The 22,646-nt window shown below is 41.5% G+C and overlaps 4 protein-coding genes across 5 annotated transcripts in view; 2 read left to right on the top strand and 2 right to left on the bottom strand.

Moving 5' to 3' along the window:
• Window positions 1-1,040: 1,040 nt before the first annotated feature.
• Window positions 1,041-5,179, bottom strand: msmo1 (methylsterol monooxygenase 1). 2 transcript variants are annotated; one of them, XM_084372044.1, is made up of 6 exons: window positions 5,103-5,179; window positions 3,680-3,975; window positions 3,446-3,594; window positions 3,197-3,323; window positions 2,953-3,107; window positions 1,041-1,755 (listed from the first exon to the last, which is right to left on the bottom strand). In XM_084372044.1, exons 2-6 carry the CDS (start codon window positions 3,941-3,943, stop codon window positions 1,569-1,571), a joined length of 882 nt encoding a protein of 293 aa, XP_084228170.1. In that variant the 5' UTR covers window positions 3,944-3,975; window positions 5,103-5,179; the 3' UTR covers window positions 1,041-1,568. The 2 variants fall into 2 exon arrangements, with proteins under 2 accessions (XP_084228170.1, XP_084228171.1); XM_084372045.1 differs by having other exon boundaries at window positions 5,042-5,163.
• Window positions 5,180-7,359: 2,180 nt separating this feature from the next.
• plrg1 (pleiotropic regulator 1) lies at window positions 7,360-11,785 on the top strand. The gene is made up of 15 exons (XM_084371976.1): window positions 7,360-7,526; window positions 7,740-7,846; window positions 8,351-8,478; window positions 8,673-8,726; window positions 8,807-8,900; window positions 9,029-9,119; window positions 9,216-9,314; window positions 9,428-9,520; window positions 9,905-10,054; window positions 10,146-10,247; window positions 10,355-10,457; window positions 10,567-10,675; window positions 11,003-11,142; window positions 11,294-11,487; window positions 11,594-11,785. The coding sequence occupies exons 1-15, from the start codon at window positions 7,518-7,520 to the stop codon at window positions 11,651-11,653; spliced, it is 1,533 nt and encodes a 510-aa protein (XP_084228102.1). The 5' UTR covers window positions 7,360-7,517; the 3' UTR covers window positions 11,654-11,785.
• On the bottom strand, window positions 11,743-15,722 carry LOC311268390 (uncharacterized protein; the record flags this gene model as incomplete). Its single annotated transcript, XM_084372019.1, has 6 exons — window positions 15,667-15,722; window positions 14,312-14,453; window positions 14,013-14,213; window positions 13,714-13,919; window positions 12,159-12,302; window positions 11,743-11,951 (listed from the first exon to the last, which is right to left on the bottom strand). The coding sequence occupies exons 1-6, from the start codon at window positions 15,674-15,676 to the stop codon at window positions 11,743-11,745; spliced, it is 912 nt and encodes a 303-aa protein (XP_084228145.1). The 5' UTR covers window positions 15,677-15,722.
• Window positions 15,723-15,848: 126 nt separating this feature from the next.
• dchs2 (dachsous cadherin-related 2) overlaps window positions 15,849-22,646 on the top strand; it is a 29,024-nt gene continuing 22,226 nt past the window's right edge. Inside the window, exons 1-3 of the mRNA XM_084371824.1 lie at window positions 15,849-17,816; window positions 21,316-21,507; window positions 21,609-21,840. Of these exons, the coding sequence (XP_084227950.1) occupies window positions 16,071-17,816; window positions 21,316-21,507; window positions 21,609-21,840 (2,170 nt within the window). The 5' untranslated portion in view covers window positions 15,849-16,070. The remainder of the gene's footprint in view (window positions 17,817-21,315; window positions 21,508-21,608; window positions 21,841-22,646) is intronic.

Here is a 22,646-nt window from a genome sequence, read left to right as displayed (position 1 = left end):
AACATTTTTAAATAACAACAAATAACTGCTGAAATAAAATAAAATAAAATTGCCTCTCAAACGATTAAATTGAGTCATTGTGGAAAAAAAGCGGGAAGAAATAACACTTTATAACAAACGACCTTAACTTTAAATATGTCTATTATTTCTCAGTTTCATGGTTACATTACACATTTGTATATTTGTTTCATTGTCTTTATTTACTTATTTCATATTTAATATAGGTTGGTAGGGTGATTGCCTTAACATCTTTACTTAAATTCGATTCCTTTTAATAATTACATTTTTCTCAGTTTATATCCTACAAAAGGCTGCTGCATAATTCACTTATTGGAATTCATGTACTACAAACCCTGAGATGACACTGTACAGCGTGACTAATAAAGTTGTTAATTGAAGCTTGTTATCCACTTAATCATTCTTTCTATAAAACTGCCTCACTTCCTGTTTGGTGCCTGCTGCTGCTCGCTGCCTTGACGCAGCTGAATGGGGCAGCAGGGGTGTGTCCACAGTGCAGCAGAGAGGAGATGGAGAGAATATCTAGTCACGAAATTACCCCAGCTCCCCATCAACCCACACTTAATAACTGTTGACCAGAAATATAAAAAATACTCAGAGAAGATCTTGTGATGTTAACTTGAATTAAAAAACTGCTCAACACGACCGAACTCAAGTTCAAATTTGTTCATACATTTTTATTCTAAAACACAAAAACAAAACATTTTCAAGGTTTCTTTTTGTAAAACCAAAAACTGATTTATTATTACAGTCTTAAACAAAATAGGCAGCAACAACCTGCAAGTGCCATATGAGCCAATCCCATAGAAAACCGAGATGGGATCGTACGCGCCTAAATCGTTTCAAAAGTCGGCACCGAGTTGCAGCATGGCAGCTCTAAAACACATCGTCACTGAGTGACTCAGTTTAACTCAAGAGGAAGCGCTAAAGTGCTCGGACATTCAGAGATTGACGGAAGAATTTCACAAGAGAGTCCTATCATACAGCTTTCTTCATTCAATGAGCAAAGCAACAAATGAAAATGAGGATGTTGACGGTTTTTTATTTAGCCAGCAGCTGTTGACAGAAGAACAATACTGCTTTTGCAGAAAGGCACACGAGGCGGACTGAAGTCAGCATGCAGTCCGATTAAAGTCAGAATCAAATCACAGGAGTCCTGATCATGGATGTTTGATCAGAACTGGATACAGCGTCAGAGGCTCTGTCATTCTTATACATGTTGCGTAAAAAGGCCACTTCCTGATGTGAAGTAACGACTTGGATTAATGCACACTGCACAGACAGGTGCTTACTTGATTACAGTTTGATGAGTCATTTTGCAGTTGTGACACCAAAAAACATTTATCCACCGTTTTTACATCTACTTCTTTTTGCAATGTAAGTGGGAAAATGTCTTCTTGGTCCAGATTCATTTAAAATACACTCTTAGATTGTGTGTGTCTGTTTCAGTACGTGTAATGAGAGAAAAAGCAGCACTGTTTGTGTTCTCGTTGTGTGTCCTGTTCCTTCTCCCCGACAGAACAGGTGTGTGAAATAGAGGTTCGAGTGGTTTACTGCTCCTTCTTGTCCTGTTTCTGCATGTACTTGTTGTACTGGTTGTCAGTCTGCAGCAGCTTGTCCCACCAGGTGAAGGTGGAGGCGTAGTTCCCGACGAAGTTCATGTGGTGGAAGTCGTGGAAACGGGTGCCGGCGTAGAACGGGATCAGGTGAAGAGGGTTCCAAGGGATGTCGTAACCGCTGAGAGGGAGCAAGGACAAAAATCAAGCCCGTCAGACATTTATTTTAAAAAATAACCCTTTTTTTGTTCTGTTTCAGATGTCAGTATTTACAATTTAAAAGACAGATGGAAGCTGATGATAAATTCAGGTTTTTATGATGAAAGTATGCATTTATTCTGGTTCTGTTCTTATGTTGCTGCCATGTGATTACATATAAATAGACAGCTTCTTTTCTCTAATGTTTCAGCAAACAATAATACTAACTAGTACATATAATTAATTCTTTATATAAAGATGAAATAAAGTCTGTCTTTGCTCAAAAGCATTATTTTTCTTAGAAGGTCAAATTCCTAAATGCTAAATGAGAAAGAGAAAATGGTGTAAAAAATGACTTATTCATGTTTATTAGTTAAAAAAAATGTTTCTAAATTGATTGTTCTATTTTTTTTTGACTGTTGCATGTTTCATGTTTTCTATACAGTAGCTGTGATTAATTATTTACTCTATAAGTCATATTAATTATGAAAAATTATTGTGTAGTGAGGAATCAGTAAGTCATATAAAATAACGATGAATAAAACATAATTTTAAAAGAATGTTTAAAAGCAAAAGTCAAAGGTTTGTAAAAGAAAAGTCACAAAACCAGGAACATGAATGGATTAGAGTGAAACTAAATATAAATAAAATAAAATGTATTTTTTGAAATTTAATTACATTTTAGATGATATTAAATTTTAGACAATTGAAAAAAAAAAAAATGAAAAAGCAAACCAAAGCTCAGAGACATGACCTATAACACAGTTAAAGAATTTGAACAAAGAGAAAAAGCTAGTTTGACAAATGTAGAATTTGTGGTATTGTTAACGCCACCACAGTCTGTATATATAACTATATAAATGTAAAATGTAAATGTGTCAGTATTTAAATGAAGGCGTTCTGTCAGCGAGTAAAGTGAGAGTAACATCTGATGTTCTCTGTGGCCCTCTAGTGGTCGACCTCACAAGTTACTGACACAGATAACATGATGAGAAACGTGCCGTTCCACATGTAACCGTCCTCCCGCTGTACTCTCACTGTAACCAGTGATGTAACTGCTGCTCTGTTTGTTTAAAACAATGTACATACTGCTCTCCTCAGTCATGGCAACAATCGATCTAACATAGCAGAGAGAGGGAAGGAAAGGAGAGCAGAAGAACAAGCTGTTATTGTTTCCTACCTGTGGACATCAATGGTCTCCAGCAGGCGGAAGGACACCCAGGCCCACAGGAAGAACACGTGGTTACAGAAGAGCATGATGCCGATGAAGAAACCAGCACCCAGGATGAGAGTCTCAGCAGGATGAGCGTACTCTGCCTGCATGCCGAACGGTGCCTGAGGGACAGCAGACACACAGGTTAACGAATAACTCGTGGTGCGTTCATGTTTAATTTATCATTATTATTAATGCATGTTGTACTCACGGTGAACTCATGGTGGACTTTGTGGATGTATTTGTAGATCCTGCGGTGATGCAGCGCGCGATGCAGGAAGTAGTGCCAGGTGTCTTCAACGACAGCACAGCCGAAGCACTGAGCCAGGACGAACGGCCTGAAGGAGGAGAGCAGGAGAGGAGGGCCATTTAATCTGATATCATATTTTAAAAAGTATCATTGGGTAGCCCACTGAGTGTGTGGCGAGGGTACATTGTGTTTTATTGTACTTCCACTGACCAGCGTGGCATGGAGTCCCAGTCATAGGGGATGTTGAAGAACTCAGTGAAGTAGTAAGTCCCGCAGATCAAAGGAAGCTGGATACAGAAGTGGTTAAAGAGCAGCATCTTGAAACATCTCCACTGTTTCTCCCAGGTCTCAGGCCTGTCCTGCACACACACACAACCATAGATTTAGACATAGACATAGATTTTTTAAAAATAAAATCAAAACAACCAAAAACCTCACACAAACCTGTTGGATCTTGTATTTCTGCATGAAGGGCAGAAACTGGAAGAGAAATCCAGGCAGGCAGAACAGGAAGTAGATGAACTCGTGGACGATGAGCGACCCCCAGGTGGCAATCTGGAACTTGGTGTAGTTGTCCAGCATGTAGCCCCAGGCGTGTTTCAGGGAGGGCTGGAAGGGGTTTTCCGGCAGCACCGCATCGACGTACTCCACCGCCAGGTACGCCGAGCTCAAGATGTCTGCCGTGCCGTTCACCGCCATGATGGACATCGCGAGGTGACTGCAGGTCTGGAGAGAGAAGACTGGAAAACAGGAACACTGTGTCACGGGTACGTGTAATCATTACAGCTAATATTCGCTGTCAAATTAGCCAAAGATTGTCTTTAAGTCACAACTTTAAATGTGCTCTAATTAAAACTACACCAAAAATTCAGTTTACACCATTTCTGAACTTGCCTTGTCCTGATACAATTACATTAAATATCTGAAAACACTACATGGAACAATAAATATTATTTATAAGCATGCACAGACACTATCATTGACTTTATGAGGTACTCAAGATAATTTATTTAGATAAAAAGCTGTTGTAACACCAGGTTAATGATTATGTTTCAAGTCCTGCATTCAAAATATAACTGAAGTAAGAGTTAAGAAGAGTTATGAGCAAAATATACTACAAGTATCAAAAGTTATGGTACTTTTAATGCAAAATTACCTTTTTTCTTGTATGCTACTGATACACAGTTATAATGGGTGCATACATACAGAGGCGACATTTTAATGTTGCAGCTAGCTGATGTGATATTAACTACTTTATATCGTGTTGGGTAGATTCATCTATAATATAAGCTATATCATATTTTATAAACATAAATTTAGTGCAGTAAAAAGTACAACCTGTACCCTGAAATGCAAAGTAAAAACGTATGGAAATATCCAAGGAAAGGACTAGTACCATAAAATCATACTTCAGTGCAGTAACGCCCCATAACTGCAACATTTTGACTGAAATATTATGTAAAAACTAATTAACTCACAAGAATTTACTCATTTTTAGAGCTAAATTTGCACTTAACTTCCAAAAACAACAAAAGACGCTGCACATAAAATCCCCACACGTCAACGTTCATATGTATCCCTGTTACAAACGTTAACAAGACACAGCTGCCACAGATTTCTTCTCTGAAGTCACACAGAGGAGACCTGGGCGGCTCAAACACATCACCGACACCTGACACTTTGTCATTATTAATGAATTACTTCTACGCTTCAGATCACGAAACAGGCCTAAATATTCGTCTTTCACGACTCACAGCCCAACACCTGCCTCTGTTCTCCTCTCAAACACATAAACAACAGACTCACATTAGCTAAATTCAGCTAACTTTCTCGTTTGCAGCCACAAAACGACGCTGAAGTCTCTCACCTTTCGGCTGAACGTCCCGTCTACCTGAGCGAGAGGCGGCCGGCCGGGTGAAGTACAGTCATATAGAACAATCTGATTGGCCGAGAGGAGAGGAGACTGACGTCGGGGGGCCGAGCGGCGTCGCTGATTGGTCCGCGGAATGGAGTGATGATAGTGAGACTGTAGGTTTCTAAAGCAACGGCCAATCAGAGGCGAGCGTTGGCTTTCATAACGTTCGCAGTGCTGAAGTGTTATGAGAGAGGAGATGGGGCGTTCAGGGAGCCTGAATCATACGTGCGCTGCCTTTATCTGTCATTTAAATGACTGTAGCTCCAATGTCAACGCTGGAAATGTTGTAGAGGCTTTCAGACAGATAGCTATATGTAAAGTGTGGTATAAGTCAAACTTATTTATGATTAAATAGCCTCATGCATCAGTTAAAGTACCATTAAACTGATGTTTTTGTTTTTAAAAAAATAAAATCATATTCCCTGTTCATAGAGGTTGATATCATCTTTTCAGAAATGTGGCTACATTTAGCCTATTCATATGTGTTCGTGTTGTACTTCAGGTCTATAGAGCTGAGTATCATTTCAAATTTTAGTACTAGTTTCTGTGGTAATAACAAAAATACAACTTTTTTTCTGATAACTTACTCTGGTAATCATGGTTATGTCATGTGGTAGCAGTACCACACTAGAAGTACTTCATTACAAGTCTTAGTAGTTAGAATTATTATCTGAGTGGTGTATTTTCAGTATCAAAAGTACAGTATTCATAAGAGCTATATATTATTTAATTAACACTTAAGTCAGCATTTATAATGTCATATCTTTCTTTAATGCTATAGGTTAATCAATAAGATTTTTTTTTGCAATTTATAAGATGTTCATGCAGTATAAGTATGCTTAAGTCATAATCTGTTATTATAGCTGTCAAATAAATGTAGTGAAGTTTATTAATTAATCCATATTTGGTTTATTTAGCCAATTTCAGTGTGTGAGTTCCAAAACAAATGTACAGGACACATAATGCACTTTACCCACTATACTTACACATTCAATGATCAAAACAGGAGCAGGAAGAAGAACACCTGCCTTTCTTAATAATAATATGGCCAACCCTTCTTTGTTTACCTTTTCTCTTCACAAATCACATAAAAAATCAGCATACATAATCAGATACAACCAATTAGGCCGACAGTCATATTGACATATATGGTGCTCAACGAGCTATAATGTCCCATTATTTTTCATTTATATATTCATATAAATTTAATTATATTTAAGCAGCATTTGAAGTTATTTTCTGTAGAATTCCTCATTTTCTAAGCTTTCTTAAGTACATAAAAATTGTTGTACAGTGCTTTTAATGGGCTTTATGTAGGCCTATAGTCTGAGGACTGTTAAAAAGAAAAAAAAAAGAAAAATCACACATCAAACTCCATTTAGTACAAAAAACATTTCATGTCAAAACCGGCCATAAAAATACTATATTTTAAAATAATTTTTAACTTTTGCCTGGTTACATTTTTTAACCAACATCAGTTCTGATAATAACTACAAAATATTCATAAATTTTCAAGATGTTAACCCTTTGAATACCAGTTTGTTTACATGATGCAACTTTTTTTAAATGAAAAAACAAAACGCACAAAAAATGTCATTTTCCATATACTTTATACAAAGTATATTTTTTTAGTAGTATTTTTGGGGCAGTTTTTGACATGGAACTTTTTTTTGAACTTAATGTGGTCTTTTATCAGTTGCATGATGGAAGTTTTTATTATTACTCCTATAGAGTAAAAAAAAAAAATAGTGAAAATTACAAAAACTCATCCAGGACCACAGAATGAAAGCCTGATACAATGTATGCATGTTTTTATGCTGTAATGACAGTGGGATGAAAAGAAAAAAATAGTTTCATGGTTCATAATATGTAAACAGTTTTAGCTGTCTGTCTGTAATACACACAGTGTGTTATAGACATATTATATGAGCTGAGGATGAAATTTAAAATTAAGAAAATTAACAAACCCCTTTGCCAAAATGTATGCAATATACATTAATAAAGCCAAAATGATCCAAAAAAGTAAGTTAATGAACATGAAATGTATCAACAATTGCATGAGGGTTAAGTAGGCCTAGCATAACATACAAGTAGTGGAGTAAAGTAGGGTAAAAGTACTCAAATGTGTACTACTGTAGCCTGAGTATTTGTGTTGCAGTGTCATACCCCTCCTGGCCGCTGGGTGGCGCAGACAAAACACCAGCTGCTGTTGGTTTTGTTTACTTCCGGGGCGTATAGTTGTCGGATTGTGCTTGTGTTGGACATGTTGTTTAGGATTGTGATAGATTTTTGAGCGCGACCAAGCAGTAATCATCAAAACACAATTTTCTCCAACTGTGCTGGTTTATCCGGACATACATCACCGAGATGACGGAGGTGAGTCGAGGTTTGAAGTCTTCTCGCTGCTTTTTCTTCGCTCCCGCTCCGGCGCGACTCAACGTATTCAACGTCGGGACCCGGCTAATTGCTGGATCGCGTTGCGTTTACGATACGATTTCTAGTCTGTATAGATAATAGTCATTTATAAACATCGTCGTCTTTGTTAATGGTGATGGATGATGTATTTAACACGATACTTTTCTGCTACAGGATGTTCAGAAGCACTCGGTCCACACTCTGGTCTTCAGATCTCTGAAAAGGACGCATGATATGTTTGTGTCTGACCATGCGAAGTCCATCTCTCTGGACGACGAAAGGTGATTCTGGCTAACTGTTACTTACATTAATGTCCATGTTTGAACTGTATTTATTGTGTTTTAAGTACATTATAGGGTTCACAAATCTTTAACTGAGTTTGAACTATCCTTTTCCTCCATTCTTGTACTAGAGAATAGACACAAGGGCTTCAATTAATGATTATTTTCATTATAGATTAACATGTTGATTGATTTCTTGGTTAATTAATTAGTTGTTTGGCCTATAAAATGTCAGAAGATGTTAAAAAAGTGTTGAAAAGTGATTCCCAAAGCCCAATATGATGTCCTCAGTTGTCTTGTTTTGTCCACAATCCACAGTTATTCAATTTACTGTCATAAAACTATAAAATATTCAGTTTAAAGAAGCTGGAATCAGATATTTTTTTACTTTTTTTCTTTACTTAAATACATTAATTGATGTTTAAAATAGTTGACTTCTAATTGATTAATTGTCGACGCTCTAACAGGCATCATAATATTTCCTTATATTTCCTGTATTTGCAGCCACAAGGTTAAGATGGGTGTGAAACTGAAAACGGAGTATGGTGCCGTGTTACACATGCCTGTCCTGAAGGAAGGGAAAGACAGAGCTTCACATCCTGGCGGCATGCAGCACAGCTACTCACAGCCAGGTGAGGATGAAACACTGCGTGCGCACCCTTCAGTGTGATGACTGAGTGCATTTCAGAGGCAGTATTGTACGAAATTGTATTTTTAGGCCCCCAGAAAACCCAGTATTTAAACATGTGTTGTAACTTATTTGGACTGATTTGAAGATAATGTCCTTGTTGTTTCTTCTGAACATTGAAGCATTTTGTTCTTCCAGGGGACGACCCAGAATACCTGATCGCAGGAACACATGCGTATCCTTCTGGACCCGGTAAGAACTACACTATTATTTTAACCAAACCGTGTGGCAGTGTTATTCTAGTGTTTATACCAGTGTTTTTCTTTCAACAGGAGTGGCTCTGACTGCTGACACGAAGATGCACAGGAATCCAAGTGAGGGAGGAATCCACTCCATGGCGCTGGCTTTGCCGCCCTCACAAGCCAGGTAAGCCTTTCTTTTCTTCCATAATATTTAATATGGCATAAGTCACCCAGATGAGGTACATTTTCAGGACTTTTTCAGGATTTTGCCACAACTTATTCATAAAAAATATGAATTCTGCTTAATTTTAGGCAAGATGTGAGCCGCACAGCAGCCAGTGTGGGTGACATCCATCAACATGCGGGAGGAGCAGGGAGATCTCACCCTCCGTCGAGTGCTCTAGTAGGTCACTTGATGTGATTTTTTTTTTTTTTTTTTACACCCGCTGTTACATCCCTGAAAGAAATGCAGAGTTGATAATGAATGTATTTATTTTAGTCGCTCATGGAAGGAGGCGGCACCAGAAATTCTTCGCTCATGAGGAAAGCACCAACCATGCCCAAACCTCAGTGGCATCCACCGTGGAAACTGTTTCGGGTAACTACAAATCGCTTTGACCTCTATTTTCCATTTGTCTGTGGATAAAATTGACACTTATACCAAACTGAAGCCTGCATTTGTTTTTAACTGTAGTGTGCTTTATCTGGCAGGTCATCAGTGGTCATCTCGGCTGGGTGAGGTCCATCGCCGTGGAGCCTGGGAATCAGTGGTTTGTCACGGGGTCTGCTGATAGAACCATAAAGGTGAGTAAACATTAAAATAATCAACATTTGGCGATTAAAGAAATTATCAATGTTATCCAGAAGTTTTATCCTTTGGTTGTCCAGATGTAGATGTAGATGTAGAAGATTATGAGCTCGAAAGCTCCTATTTGATTTTGAGAACAGCAGTTTTACCAAACAATCTAAAATAAGGTCAACTTTCTGTCTCCAGAGCTTTAAACTGCATGTGTTCACATGTTGAAAACTGATACAACATTAATTAAAACACACTTTTTTAAGCATCTTTCACTGCAGATTTAACGATCATGTGCCTCGTATCACCTCAGGATGGCGCTGTGAAGACGCTATGTCAGGAAATCTTCTAAAATGCTCATTATATGACCTTGAAACTGTTTGTTTCTACAGATCTGGGACCTGGCCAGTGGGAAACTGAAACTCTCCCTGACTGGACACATCAGTACAGTGCGTGGTGTGGCGGTCAGCACACGCAGCCCCTACCTGTTCTCCTGTGGAGAAGACAAGCAAGTCAAGTGTTGGGATCTGGAGTACAACAAGGTATGACATGATGATAAGAGGGAGGTTAACGCAGCAGAATTAATATATTAATTATCTGTGTGTTTATTGACAATATTAATCTGTGTATTAGGTCATCAGGCATTACCACGGACATCTTAGTGCTGTGTACGATTTAGATCTACATCCGACTATTGACGTGCTGGTGACCTGCAGCAGAGACGCCACAGCGAGGGTAAGCTCATGATTTGCATGTTCGCTATTAAATGCATGTTAAGTTACAATTAGTTCTCCTCTTGGTTTATTAGCTGAAATTATTGGATTTCTTCTTTGCTCATGCAGGTGTGGGACATCAGGACAAAAGCTAACGTGCACACACTGACCGGCCACACCAACACTGTGGCCACAGTGAGATGTCAGGCTGCAGAACCACAAATCATCACAGGTAATTTTTTTTCCAAGTCTAAAGCAAAACCAAACTAATTATGTTGAAGTTGTGTTGAAGTTGTAGCAGATTGGTTCGTCTTTAACTTCACTGGTTTAACGTCTTGCAGGCAGCCACGATTCAACCATCAGGCTGTGGGATTTGATTGCTGGAAAAACCAGAGCGACTCTGACGAACCACAAGAAGTCCGTCCGAACTGTCGTGCTGCACCCCAGACAGTGAGTTAACTCGGATCACTACACATATTGTGTAGTGTGAAACAACTAGTAGTAGACAACATGTAGACAATATTTGACTGACTATCAGTTATTGAGGAAACATGCTAAACGTTTACATTGGTTCTGATCTTTTTTGTCCTTCTTCTCTCAGTGTTGTATCATTTAAACTGAATACATGTTGGTCTGGTTTGACTACAGTTGGGAAATTAATCCATAATATAGAAATAAGCTCCTGTGGGAGAATAGTACAACATTTAAACCAACAAATTAAGAGTCGTATGGTCAATATGCTAAACATTTTGTCATCTCACTTCCTGTGTTTTACAGATACACGTTTGCTTCTGGTTCTGCTGATAACATCAAACAATGGATGTTCCCAGATGGCAACTTCATCCAGAACCTGTCAGGCCACAACGCCATCATCAACACACTCGCTGTTAACTCTGATGGCGTGTTGGTCTCTGGAGGTAATCATAAGTAGCTTGTTAGCTTGTTTTGGAAAATGTTCAGCTTTTAATTTCTTTTATTTGGGTTGATGTTGACTGTTAATCCAGGTCAGTACAGTATTGGATTAGAGCAAACATTTAGCTCGGGACTCATTTTTTGCTCCCTCTGTAGCCGACAATGGAACCATCCACATGTGGGATTGGAGGACGGGCTACAACTTCCAGCGGATTCATGCAGCCGTGCAGCCTGGATCTCTGGACAGCGAGTCGGGCATCTTTGCCTGCATGTTCGACAACTCTGAGAGCAGGCTGATCACCGCCGAGGCTGACAAGACCATCAAAGTATACAAAGAGGACGACACAGCTGTAAGTGATGCTGTAATGTTTGAAACCAGTTAAGATTTTAGTTTAAGTTTCCGGGCACAAGAATCTGACCACATTGTTTTCTTTTCTTGTCTTTTCTTTCTTGCAGACGGAAGAAAGCCATCCAGTCAACTGGAAACCAGAAATCCTCAAGAGGAAAAGATTCTAGTGTTTTTTATTTGTTCATCTTCTCACAGTAACAATTTTTATTTCTACAAAATGTTCTAGACACAAACTCCTGAAAATGAATTGTTCATTTTACTCTAAGATCCATTTGCAGTCTTCGTTGTAAGATGTTTGTCCAACTAAGAGGCCATTTTGGACTGCCAGGAAGATCCCCGAGTGTTTGTTCTTGATGATGACGGCTCTCTGATGGCTCCGGTCAGTCTGATCCACCAACAGCACCCACTCTTCACACTCAGACGGACCGGCTTCAGAGTGGACTTGGTTCCTGCTGGGGTCAAACCCTGCAGAGGGCAGAAAAAATGTTTGAAAAAAATCAGTTTTTTTGTATCGACTCAACAGAATTGCCGGTTGTACAGACATGAACAAACTGCCCGTTTTTTTTCTGGCTTGCAGAAATGTGAAGTTTATTTTGCTCCATTGAATAAAGACGACATTTTTCACATACTTGCTGTTTCTTTTGTTCAGTAAAGATCAGTTTCTTTACTCACCGAGGTATCTTTTGGTGACAATGTTCCTGTAGTATTTACAGCCGTTGCCCTTAATCTCTTCCCAGTAACAATGATCTCCAGGTGTGTTGTTGAGCTTCACTGTGTTTCTGCTGCTGTCACCGGTCAGGCTGGTTAGTCGCTCACCTGCGAAATGATGTCACGAAAACAGGATTTGTACATATGCTTAATTGTAACCTTTATGTTTTCAAGCTTAGGCGTTTACTCTGCACAATCACTCATGTAAACCAAACTTATTTGAATATTTGTAATGAAACAATCCTGTTATCCTATTTGTTTGTGTCCTGGGCATGACATAGAAATAAGAGAGCATAAAAATTATGATCAGAACAATCAAATTTTACATGATCAGACAATAGCCTTTATTGTTTTGGTGCCACTCTTAAAAAGCTGTATGAACTCTTAGATTAGTATCAGACTGCTATTCAATTTAAATGGTTTTCCACAATTACAAATAATGGCTAATAATCTTAAATGGTATCTAGCCATGCAGTTGGAAAATGACTAACAATTTCACAATGTCCCACTTACATCATACTGAACAAAGAGTCGTTATTAAAAGTTTGGATGAATTTCTGCAAAATATTTAGTGTAGCAGTTTTTTTTCATCAGTCTGAGACTGAGCCGCCCCTCAGACACAACTTGGGAAAAGCCTCAGTTTACTTCCTTAGTTTGGCTCAGTTCCTGGATACCTGGGGTCATGAATAAAGGATAAGTTCACCCAAAACCTAAAAATTCACTCATTATCTTCTTTCTCCAATGCCGATGGCAATTTGTGTGAGGTTGCGTAATCAACTAAATATTTCTGGGGCTTCACGGCAAAAGAGTGTTGCAGCATTCTCCTACACAACAAAAAAAATGGCTCCATTCATACACACAGCTCGTCCAGCATAATGCAAATCTCTGGATGCAAGTGGACCTTAAATTAATTTGAAAAGCTGTTATTTTCTCCCTCGATGTGCGGTTGAGCTCATACACCCACTTCTGACAGGGTGTGCGCTGACGCTATTAGCTTAGCAGCTACAGTGAAGATATCGGCTTTCAAAAGAGTGTAAATGACGTCCTTTCAAATCAGTTTGGGATCGGGGCTTCAGGAGGCTTGGATTACACCGGATGAGCTATTTATTTATTATTTTTGTTTGTTTTTTTACATTTTAAAACAAGTCCCCATCTAATTCAGTTGTTTAGGAGAACGCTGCAAAATCTGTTTTGCTGTGAAACTCCAGAAATGTTTTGTGTACGATGAAATTTCACCCAATTTTCCATCGGCATGAGGCTGAGCAGATGACCACTAAATTTTCATTCCGGCGTAAATTTATCCTTTAAGTTATTCGATCCCGTAGACACTCAACATTTGAGCCAAGATAGCCTAATACTGCTGTCTGATGACTGAAGTTGAAGTTCAGACGACACCAAATACTTTAAAAAAAGGTCCTATGATCTCCTTTTGATTACAACTGATGTGTTTTTCACTTTCATTCAATGAGCCTTCCTGAAACACACTTTAAAAACTTCAGGTTCAGTCTTCTATATCTACCCGACTCGTGGATGTAGAGCTTCGAGACAGCATGGCGAAACCCTCGACCCGGTTTCTTCTTCAGGCGGGGCTTCGATGGCTCAGGGTGATCCACCACCTCTGTCTGAGGTTCCTCAACTGTCAGGAGGTGACCGGCGTTAAACATGATCTCCTCCTCCAGAGACTGGAGACACATCTCAAACTGCTCCTCATCCTGTTCTGCGTTTCTGAAAATGAAAATTTTAAGCACAAACACCAAAATCAAGTTTGATCCATGGTGTGAAAGTGCGTCACCTGTGCCCTCTGACAGGCCTCCTCACCTGAAGTCCACCCACAGCAGGCCTGCAGTGATCAGTCCCAGCCACTCACTGGCCTCCCAGTTGTTGGCCAGCATGACGGGCACCATGATGACCTCCCTGGTGTCTGCGTAGTTAAGCTCCTTCTTGCAGCTGCGGGAGGCCTGGTAAGCTGGAGTCATGAACGGACAAATCACCACGGCCTCCTCCACGCCTGCAGCCATCCTGAAAACACACAAACACACAAATGGATTGTAATTTATCAGCCTCCAACATGTGTCACAGGTTACGATGGAGGTTTAAACACACTCCACTGTACTCACGAGTCGTTGATGTTCCCCGTCACCCCTCCTTCGATATCCATCCACACTGGCAGACCGTGATCCTTGAGGCGGTTGTATATCTTCTTCACAAGAGCCTGATCATCCCACTGGTAGGAGAGCATCACGTGAGCCGGCATTTTCACTACAAAATCAGTGAGAAGATCAGTGAGAAGCTTCTGTGGTGGAGTTTTTACAGTTTGTGGAGTTGCTGGACAAAGTGAGGCAGACAAAGGGGAGACTCAGCAGCTAGGCTGTTTGTTTGCTCAGGTATACAGCTCAGGTTACATCTGTTGCTTGGTTACAGCACCGATGGGAGGATGCATGATGGGAATGAAGTCCAGCAGGACCATTGTGGGCTCAACTAAAGGTGCTTATAGAGCTATGAGACAAAAGAATGAATGTGAAATTGAAGGTCTGGTATAATTAAAAATGCATCTCCCATTTTCATTCATTTCTAAGGGAATAATACATGAATCCTGTTGACATAAACCAGGTATATTTTAGGTGGTTGGTGTCTATGAGTGAGTGCACAAGGGGACTGTTGGGCCCTGGTGGAGGTATGAGATGACCTGAGAAACAACTTGAGCGCAGGGTTAAAGTTGAAAAGTTCCTCAGAGTTCTTGTGAAACTTGTGCACATTTTATTTAGACAACTTAATTTTAAAGTCCTGACGCTTTGGGATCGTAGGACGGGTTGGGACGGGATCCTAAAGCGTCGGTCTTTGACAAGTTGGGAGTCAAATGTGTAAAATTGGTGGAGTTGCCCTTTAAAATGAGCTCAACCAGAAGCATGTAGAGCAGTAAAATGAAACGCAGCTGTGATATGAATCCAAAAACATCAAATATGATGTTAAAACACTGACGAGGAACACTGAGTACTTTTACTTTTGACACTTGAAGGACATTTAGCTGATTTCACTTAAATACTTGAGAGTATAACTTTTGAAAGTAGGACTTTTACTTGTAGCAGAGTATTTTCACAGTGTAGTATTAGCACTGTTACCTCAGTAAAGGATTTGAACGCTTCCTCCCCCTCTGACTGAGCCCAGATTTGACCGGATAAACTTGAACTCAAATAAGCCTTAAACAGTGAAAAGTCCCTGCAGTTCTCGTTTGTACCAGTAGAGGGCGCCACCCCAACACTATATGGACATGTGCCAAAAGTGAAGCTCATTAAACTTCTTATTATTCATTTGATTTAATTTGATTTTCTAACCACTTTAAGACAGATCAGTGTAGCTAAATCACAGCTTGTATCAGCTGAGGTTTCTCTCCACAGCTCAGCCTGCATGTCTTTATGTTCCTCCGCCTCCTGCACACTTTATGATCTTCAAGAGGTCAAACATAATATACCACCTGTGAGCATGCGGCACTGTAAGTAATCTGTCGGCCTAATTAAATCTGAAGCAATCAGGGCCACAGATGGAGCCGATCAGCGTGGGGCGCGCCGCCTGCCAGGAGGAGGTGTGCTCAGTGCGCACTGGGCTGTGTGGCCACTCAGTGCCGGGATGTGTGAAGGAGCCCAGGGGGATTTACGCCGCTTGGTGTGTGGATTTCTAGTCTGTAAAATCACGCAAAGAAAAAAAAGCTGCTGAAATATCGTGATGGAGAATGACTGCTGGCTGAATTCCGGCGCGCAAAAATGGTGCGTTTTCCTGTTTTTGTTTGGAGAGGAGCTCTAAAATGTGATTTTTGGTGAGTGACTTTTTGACACGGAAATATGTAGAGTACTTGGCCTCTCAAACCAAGAGCTGGAAGCCATGTGTAAAGGAGGAATGGGTCGCAAAAGTGCCGCAACTGGGCTCCTGAGGACGTTCGTCCTGTCGCTGCTTTGCGCGCAGTCGCTCGGGCAGGTGTTCAACCTGACGCTGTCGGTCAAAGAAGGCCTGCCTGCGAAAACCATCGTCGGAGATCTGGGAGCGGGGCTAAGCAGGCCAAGCACTGGATTCTTCATCTCAGAGAGCAGAGACTCGTACGTGTTCAGAGACCTGGAGATAGACGCGGACACGGGGATCATCTCCACCGCTGTGGTCCTGGACAGAGAGAGCAGAGAGAGGTATGAGTTTGTGGCCGCCACTCTCACAGGTGAGATGATAAAAGTGAAAATAGAAGTGAAGGATGTGAACGACCACTCACCTGTGTTCCCCTCAAAGGAGGTGGACTTGGAGATATCAGAACTGAGCCCCCCTGGGAGCCGGTTTCAGCTTGAAGGAGCTAAAGATGAGGATGAGGGTGAGTTTGGTACCCGGGGATACAGGATCACAGAGAGTGAGATGGGGGAATTGTTCCACCTGGAGTACAGGAGTGGATCTGAGAGCCACCCGAGCCTGGATCTCATCCTCACGAACAAACTAGACCGAGAAACACAGGCCTTCTACTCCCTCACCATCGAGGCCTTCGATGGTGGCATCCCAGCCAGGACGGGGAGGCTTCAGGTGAACATCCACGTCCTGGACGAGAACGACAACCCTCCCGTGTTCAACCAGACTGAATATCACACCTCGCTGCTGGAGGATGCTCCACTGATGTCCTCTGTGTGTCAGGTGCACGCCTACGACCTCGACCTGGGCGACAACGGCAGAGTAACATATGAGATCAACAGGCGGCAGAGTGACCCCAACGAGGTTTTCTCCATCAACCAAACCAGTGGGGTGGTGTACCTCAACAAGCCGCTTGATTATGAGGCCCAAGCTTTCCACGAGTTGATCATCAGCGCGAGAGATAGCGGGGCTCAGCCGGAGTACAGCAGCACCTTTGTGGGCGTGAAGGTGCTGAACATCAACGATAACAGTCCCACCATCAGTGTGCTGTTTCTCAGTGAGACAGGAGATGCTGTGGTGTCAGAGGCAGCAGGGATCGGGGACTATGTTGCTCGGATCTCGGTGTCAGATCCTGACTTTGAGGAGGAGAGGGTCACCGTCACACTGGAGGGAGGTGATGGCAAGTTCGCCCTGAAGCAGACGGATGACTTCCTGTATGCTTTGTGTGTCAACGCAGAGCTAGACAGGGAAGAGCAGGATCTGTATGAGCTGAAGGTGCAAGCATCAGATTTTGGGAACCCGCCCCTGAGCAGTGAGACGGTCCTCCTCCTGAAGGTGGCCGACACCAATGACTGCCCCCCAGTTTTTGAGAAGGATGTGTTCATCATCAGCATTCCCGAGGATGCTCCTCAGGGGAGCTCCCTCATCCGGATTCAGGCCCGAGACGCAGACGAGGGCGTCAACTCAGACATCAGATACTCCATCCTCAAGTCCAACCACGACAGCCTCATCAGCATCGACCCGGAGTCGGGCCTTGTCACGACAGCTGCAGCTCTGGACAGAGAGACACAGATGGAGGTTTGGTTCCTGGTGGTGGCGGCTGACGGAGGGGACCCGGCTCTGTCGTCCACGGCCACAGTCACTGTGCTGGTGGAGGATGTGAATGACAACGAGCCAGTGTTCCAGCATCAGCTGTACAACGTGTCCATACCAGAGCACAGTGACATTGGGAGCTGCTTTTTACAAGTATGTTGGAGAATATCTGCTCACCTACATTCAGGGGCATCTTTCCATCCAAATAGTTTTGTTTATCTGTCCAGTTTTGAGATATAAGGCCCTGAAATTTCACCCCGCTGCACTTTTTGGGGGGCATTTTGGGGTTGAACTGACAGGAAATACAGAGAGAGGAAGGGGACAACATGCATTTGTTTAAATTAATTTTGCAGCCCTATAACAAACGAACCCAGTCACACTTTGAACTGGAGACACTGGGATTACATGATCAGTGTCTAAACCCTCTCCTGCCAAAATGTAGTGGTCAGATTCTTTTTTTTTTGGGATGAAAGATGATGATTGAAGTGGTCAGTGGTAACTTGTCTTCAGAGGAACATTGTCCTGCTTACTCCTGATAATCCACAGAAGACACTGTAAGCTGCTTTCTTAGTGGCCATTTCTTTGGTAGAGAGTAGTTCCAGTAAACATTGTTGGCAGTGAAGTCTGTGGATTATCCAGAGTGACCACAACGTGTTCCTGTGAAGAGATTTTGCAACTGAGTGAGCATCACAGAGAAGTTACTTTTAGTTATATTATAATGGAGAGGAGGCAGAAATCTCAAAACTTTGAGAATTGACATCGATAAATTGATTAATCTGCAACTATATTGATGATCAACTAAGTAATTTTAGTCATTTTCCAAGCAAAGAAATTCACTAGTTTCCACTCATTGTTATAATTTGCTGCTTTTCTCTGTGTAGCATCACTATAAACAATATATCTTTGTGTTTAGGACTGACGGTCAGATAAAAAACAAGCCTTTTTTCATTACATTAATGCACATCCATTATCCGAGAACAGAATGAGCAGTAATCTGTAATGACAAATAATCATTACCTGCACCAAAGCTGCCTGCATGGACATCACCGGAGTGTGAAAATATGTTTGTAATTTAGGTGAAGTTCACCCAAAAATGAAAATTTGGAAAATCGGCTCAAATTTCTTCGTCCACAAAACATTTCTGGAGCTTCACAGCAAAACAGCGTTGCAGCATTCTCCTAAACAACTGAAGTAGATGGGGCCTTGTTTTAAAACAAAAACAACAGAAAAAAAGACACATAAAATGGCTGCATATAAACGTGTCTGTCTTAATCCAAGTCTCCGGAAGTCCTGATCCCCAAAGTGATTTGAAAAGACTTTATTTACACCCTTTAAGGCCAAAATCCTAACTTTAGCTGCTAGGCTAAAAACATTAGAGGCACAAGTTCAGCCACACATCGAGGGTGTAAGTAAACAATTTGGGAACCTAGAGGCTTCAGGAGACTTGGGTTATGCCTAAAAGGCTGTATGGATCAATTTTATAGTGTTTTTCGGTTGTTTTACACTGTTTTAAAACAAGTCCCCATCTACTTTGGGTGTTTTGAGGAATGCTTCAACGCTGTTTTGCTGTGAAGCTCTAGAAAAGTTTTGTGGACTACAAAACTTCACCTGACTTTCCATCGGCATGAGGGTGAGCAGATAACGGCTGAATTTTCATTTTGGGGTGAACTTATCCTTTAAATTGTTTGACATTGTTTGCATTCATCTTATTCTTCCTGCAAATTCAATGTCAAAGTCAAAGTTAACGCAACACATAACTCACTCTGGGTTTTTGACAAGAACACAAGCAGACATCACTTTATTTTGAGGGTCGTACGACAAAAATCTTGTGACCCACCACTCAACAACTCTCTCCAGTGGACAGCTGCTTTCAACAACTCTCCCAGTTTGGTTTTTACAAAAACAGCTGACGATTTAAATGCAAACCGGAGCAGCTGAAGAAGAGTTTGTGTGAGCAGTCAACGTCTCACGCTCTCTGTCTTGTTGTCTCTTTTCTTCCGTCTCATTAGACAAAAGTAGCCTTCAGTGTGTACACACAAAGACATCAGTGTTCATCCTGAACACACGCAACACACACGCACTCCGTCCAGTTCAGCATTGTGGTTTCGATATGACAGATGTGATGCCTGGTACCACAAGCTGAAGACCATTACAAAAGACGCCTTATTTAGCAGTTCATTTTATGAGAACATAAGTGATGTCTGGCATTACATTTGATTGAATAGGGGCTTCAAATTATTATTTCCAGGGACGTCTCGAGAATTAGAAGTAGAAGAAGTTTCATGAGATCAGTTAACACTTAAAAGAAAAGCTAATGACTCATGGACACACAAACGTCCTGTAACCGAAAGGTTGGAGAGTGTGTTACACGTCTAACCAGACCTTGACCCCTGTCACCAATCAGAGTTCATAAAGTCTGAGGTGATATCATCTTTATGGCAGGAAAGTGAGCGCTCTATCTGTAAATTGTGTCTCTTGTCACGCGCACAGTTGGACATGAAAGCTCGGGTCTGAGGCGTGTCTTTACTCGGCGGTTTGGCTCCGGTGTCTTGTTTTCCGCCTGAATGAAACTCCTCACCCTTTGATTGTTGGGATTTTTATGCTTTTATTATGTTGACCTTCTCTGGCAGAACAAGTATTATGATTCACAGTTCTGACTAAACATTGACACCCGAGACATGACCCTGACTGCAGCAGCACTGCTGTTAGGGATAGATCTGCAGCTACAGAGGCTGAACAACACATCCGTTTTATTGTGACATTGTCCAAAAGAGACCGCAAACTGTGTATTAGATCTTATAGTTGGACGAGTAATATGGGGGGTTGTACGGTGGCCCTGAGGGTCAAAACACAATTTCATATCAGAAAACACAGCAACATTTTGCAAAACACACTGCAGATGTTGTGTTTTGTGAAATGTTGTTGTGTTTTGACCCTCAGGGCCACCGTAGAAGTGGTTAGCAGAACAAAATATATAAAAACATGAAAAAAGACTAGTTTGTAGGTTTATATACCACGGTGAGGCTTACGGTAGATAGCAGACAAGACTGTCAGTGAGTGCACGTGCAAACAAAGGATTACCGTCAAATAAGGCTTTACAAGTTTAAGAGGAGCAGCAGGAACAAACTAGAAACCATCATGTGATGGTCACAGCACCTGCAACAACAAATCATTGTGTATACGGTGCAGTGGAATACATGACTTGACATGTTAGTTTCCTAAAACTGTGCCAGATTTATTAAAAATGCCCAACTGTCCTCACATGGTCGACTTTGAACTTGTGTTTGTAGGTCAAACACAGGTCCACCACCATCCCCTCCATCTCCTGATATGAAAGTCAGGTCATAAACATGTAATGTGAGCATGATATGGCACTCTTTTTTTAGAAATGTCAGTATGGTACGTAGCCTATGACACGTACAAATTTGAACAGATCAGTGGTTCACTGCCATCATTTTATTCGTGCGACTGGACTGCAGTACTTAAAGCCGCTTCTGAGGTATTTCCTGCTACAATACTTGTTCATTCATGACACCAGCATGATGTTGTTGACTAGTTGATCAGCCCTCCCTTCATTTTCAGCAGGACGTGTTGATATTGGCAGTAATTTGGTGTCTAAAGGCTCATAAAACTGTATTTTCCTTCTATTGAGGTTGTTGCCACAGATGCAGACAGCCCCGAGTTCGGCACGCTGCTCTTCTCTCTGTCTGACGGCTTTGACAAGCAGGACAAACACCCTCTGTTCAGAATCCACCCGCAGACCGGACAGCTGTGCGTCTCTGAGGATATCGATCGAGACTCGGGACAGACGGTCCACGACATTCTCATCAAAGCTGAAGACCCAGTGAGTCATAAACTGCGTACATTGCAAAGTTGTGAAGATTGCAAAGTTGCACGTGTTGATCGTACAAAATTCTCCTCTTTTCTCACTTTTTCAAATATCAGGGAGGCCTGAGCGCTCAGACCTACGTGCACATTGAGGTGGTGGACCTGAACGATAACGCTCCGGTGTTTAACCCCGACCAGTACACCATGAGCATCAGCAGCCACGCGCAGCCCGGCACAGAGATCCTCAACGTTATCGCCACTGATCGAGACTCTGGCAGGTTCGGACAGGTCACCTATGACGTGGTTCCTGGCGACATGTCCAGCTTGTTTGCTCTGGATAAACAAACAGGTAGGCGGGCAGAAGAAGACACAGAGTTTTCTTTAGTGTTTCACTTTTGTTTCCAAGTGAAAACATTTTGTGTTCAAACTCTATTTGACCTATCAAGCTGCAGTGACTTGTCACAGATGCTCTTAAAGTGACTTGTCGGCAGTCCCGGTGTTCTGGGATAAACAACTGCTTACTTTGTGTAAGTCCCACTGATATGATTGCCAGTGTCACCGCTCAGCAGGGGGGTGCAGAAATCCCAAAGCTTTATATCCGCATGTGCTGAGTGTGAGATCAGATCTGCACTCACAGTGTGATACTACATAAAATATTAAAATAAATAGAAAACCATTTTTAATGATTCTGCTTGCACATGGGTCCTTTTACCAAACTTATTGAGCAGTAGTGTTGAGGCGGTGCGTCCAGAACGATGTTTGCTGCTGTAGATGGGAGGTGATAAAAATGAGTCACCTCTCTTCCGACCCATCTGCCATTGTTGTCTGTCTGTTAATGCAGCAAACTAAATGTTGACTCATTGTACCGCTGAAACTGTAGCAGCAGTGAGACATGAAATAAGTCCCACCTGGTACTACATTCCCTCAACCGCACAACGTCCGTATTCCTACACACAAGCAGAATGTAGTGCCAAAGGAAAAGGCTGTTTAACGGCAGCGTAAAGGGCCAAAAATCTCATACAACCCCACATCAAAAGACCCGAACCATCTTTTTAAGTACAATTTTGAGGTCTTTTCCTTGAGTATTTCCATTTGCTGCTACATTTATTTGATAACTTTAGTGTGACCGATCAGATGATATCGTGGACACTGAGT

Source organism: Pagrus pagrus, assembly GCF_965226575.1.
Source record: "Pagrus pagrus genome assembly, chromosome: 2".
Classification (NCBI taxonomy): Eukaryota; Metazoa; Chordata; class Actinopteri; order Spariformes; family Sparidae; genus Pagrus; species Pagrus pagrus.
The sequence above is the reverse complement of the archived record's forward strand: the minus strand, read 5'-3'. Positions and strand labels throughout refer to the sequence as shown.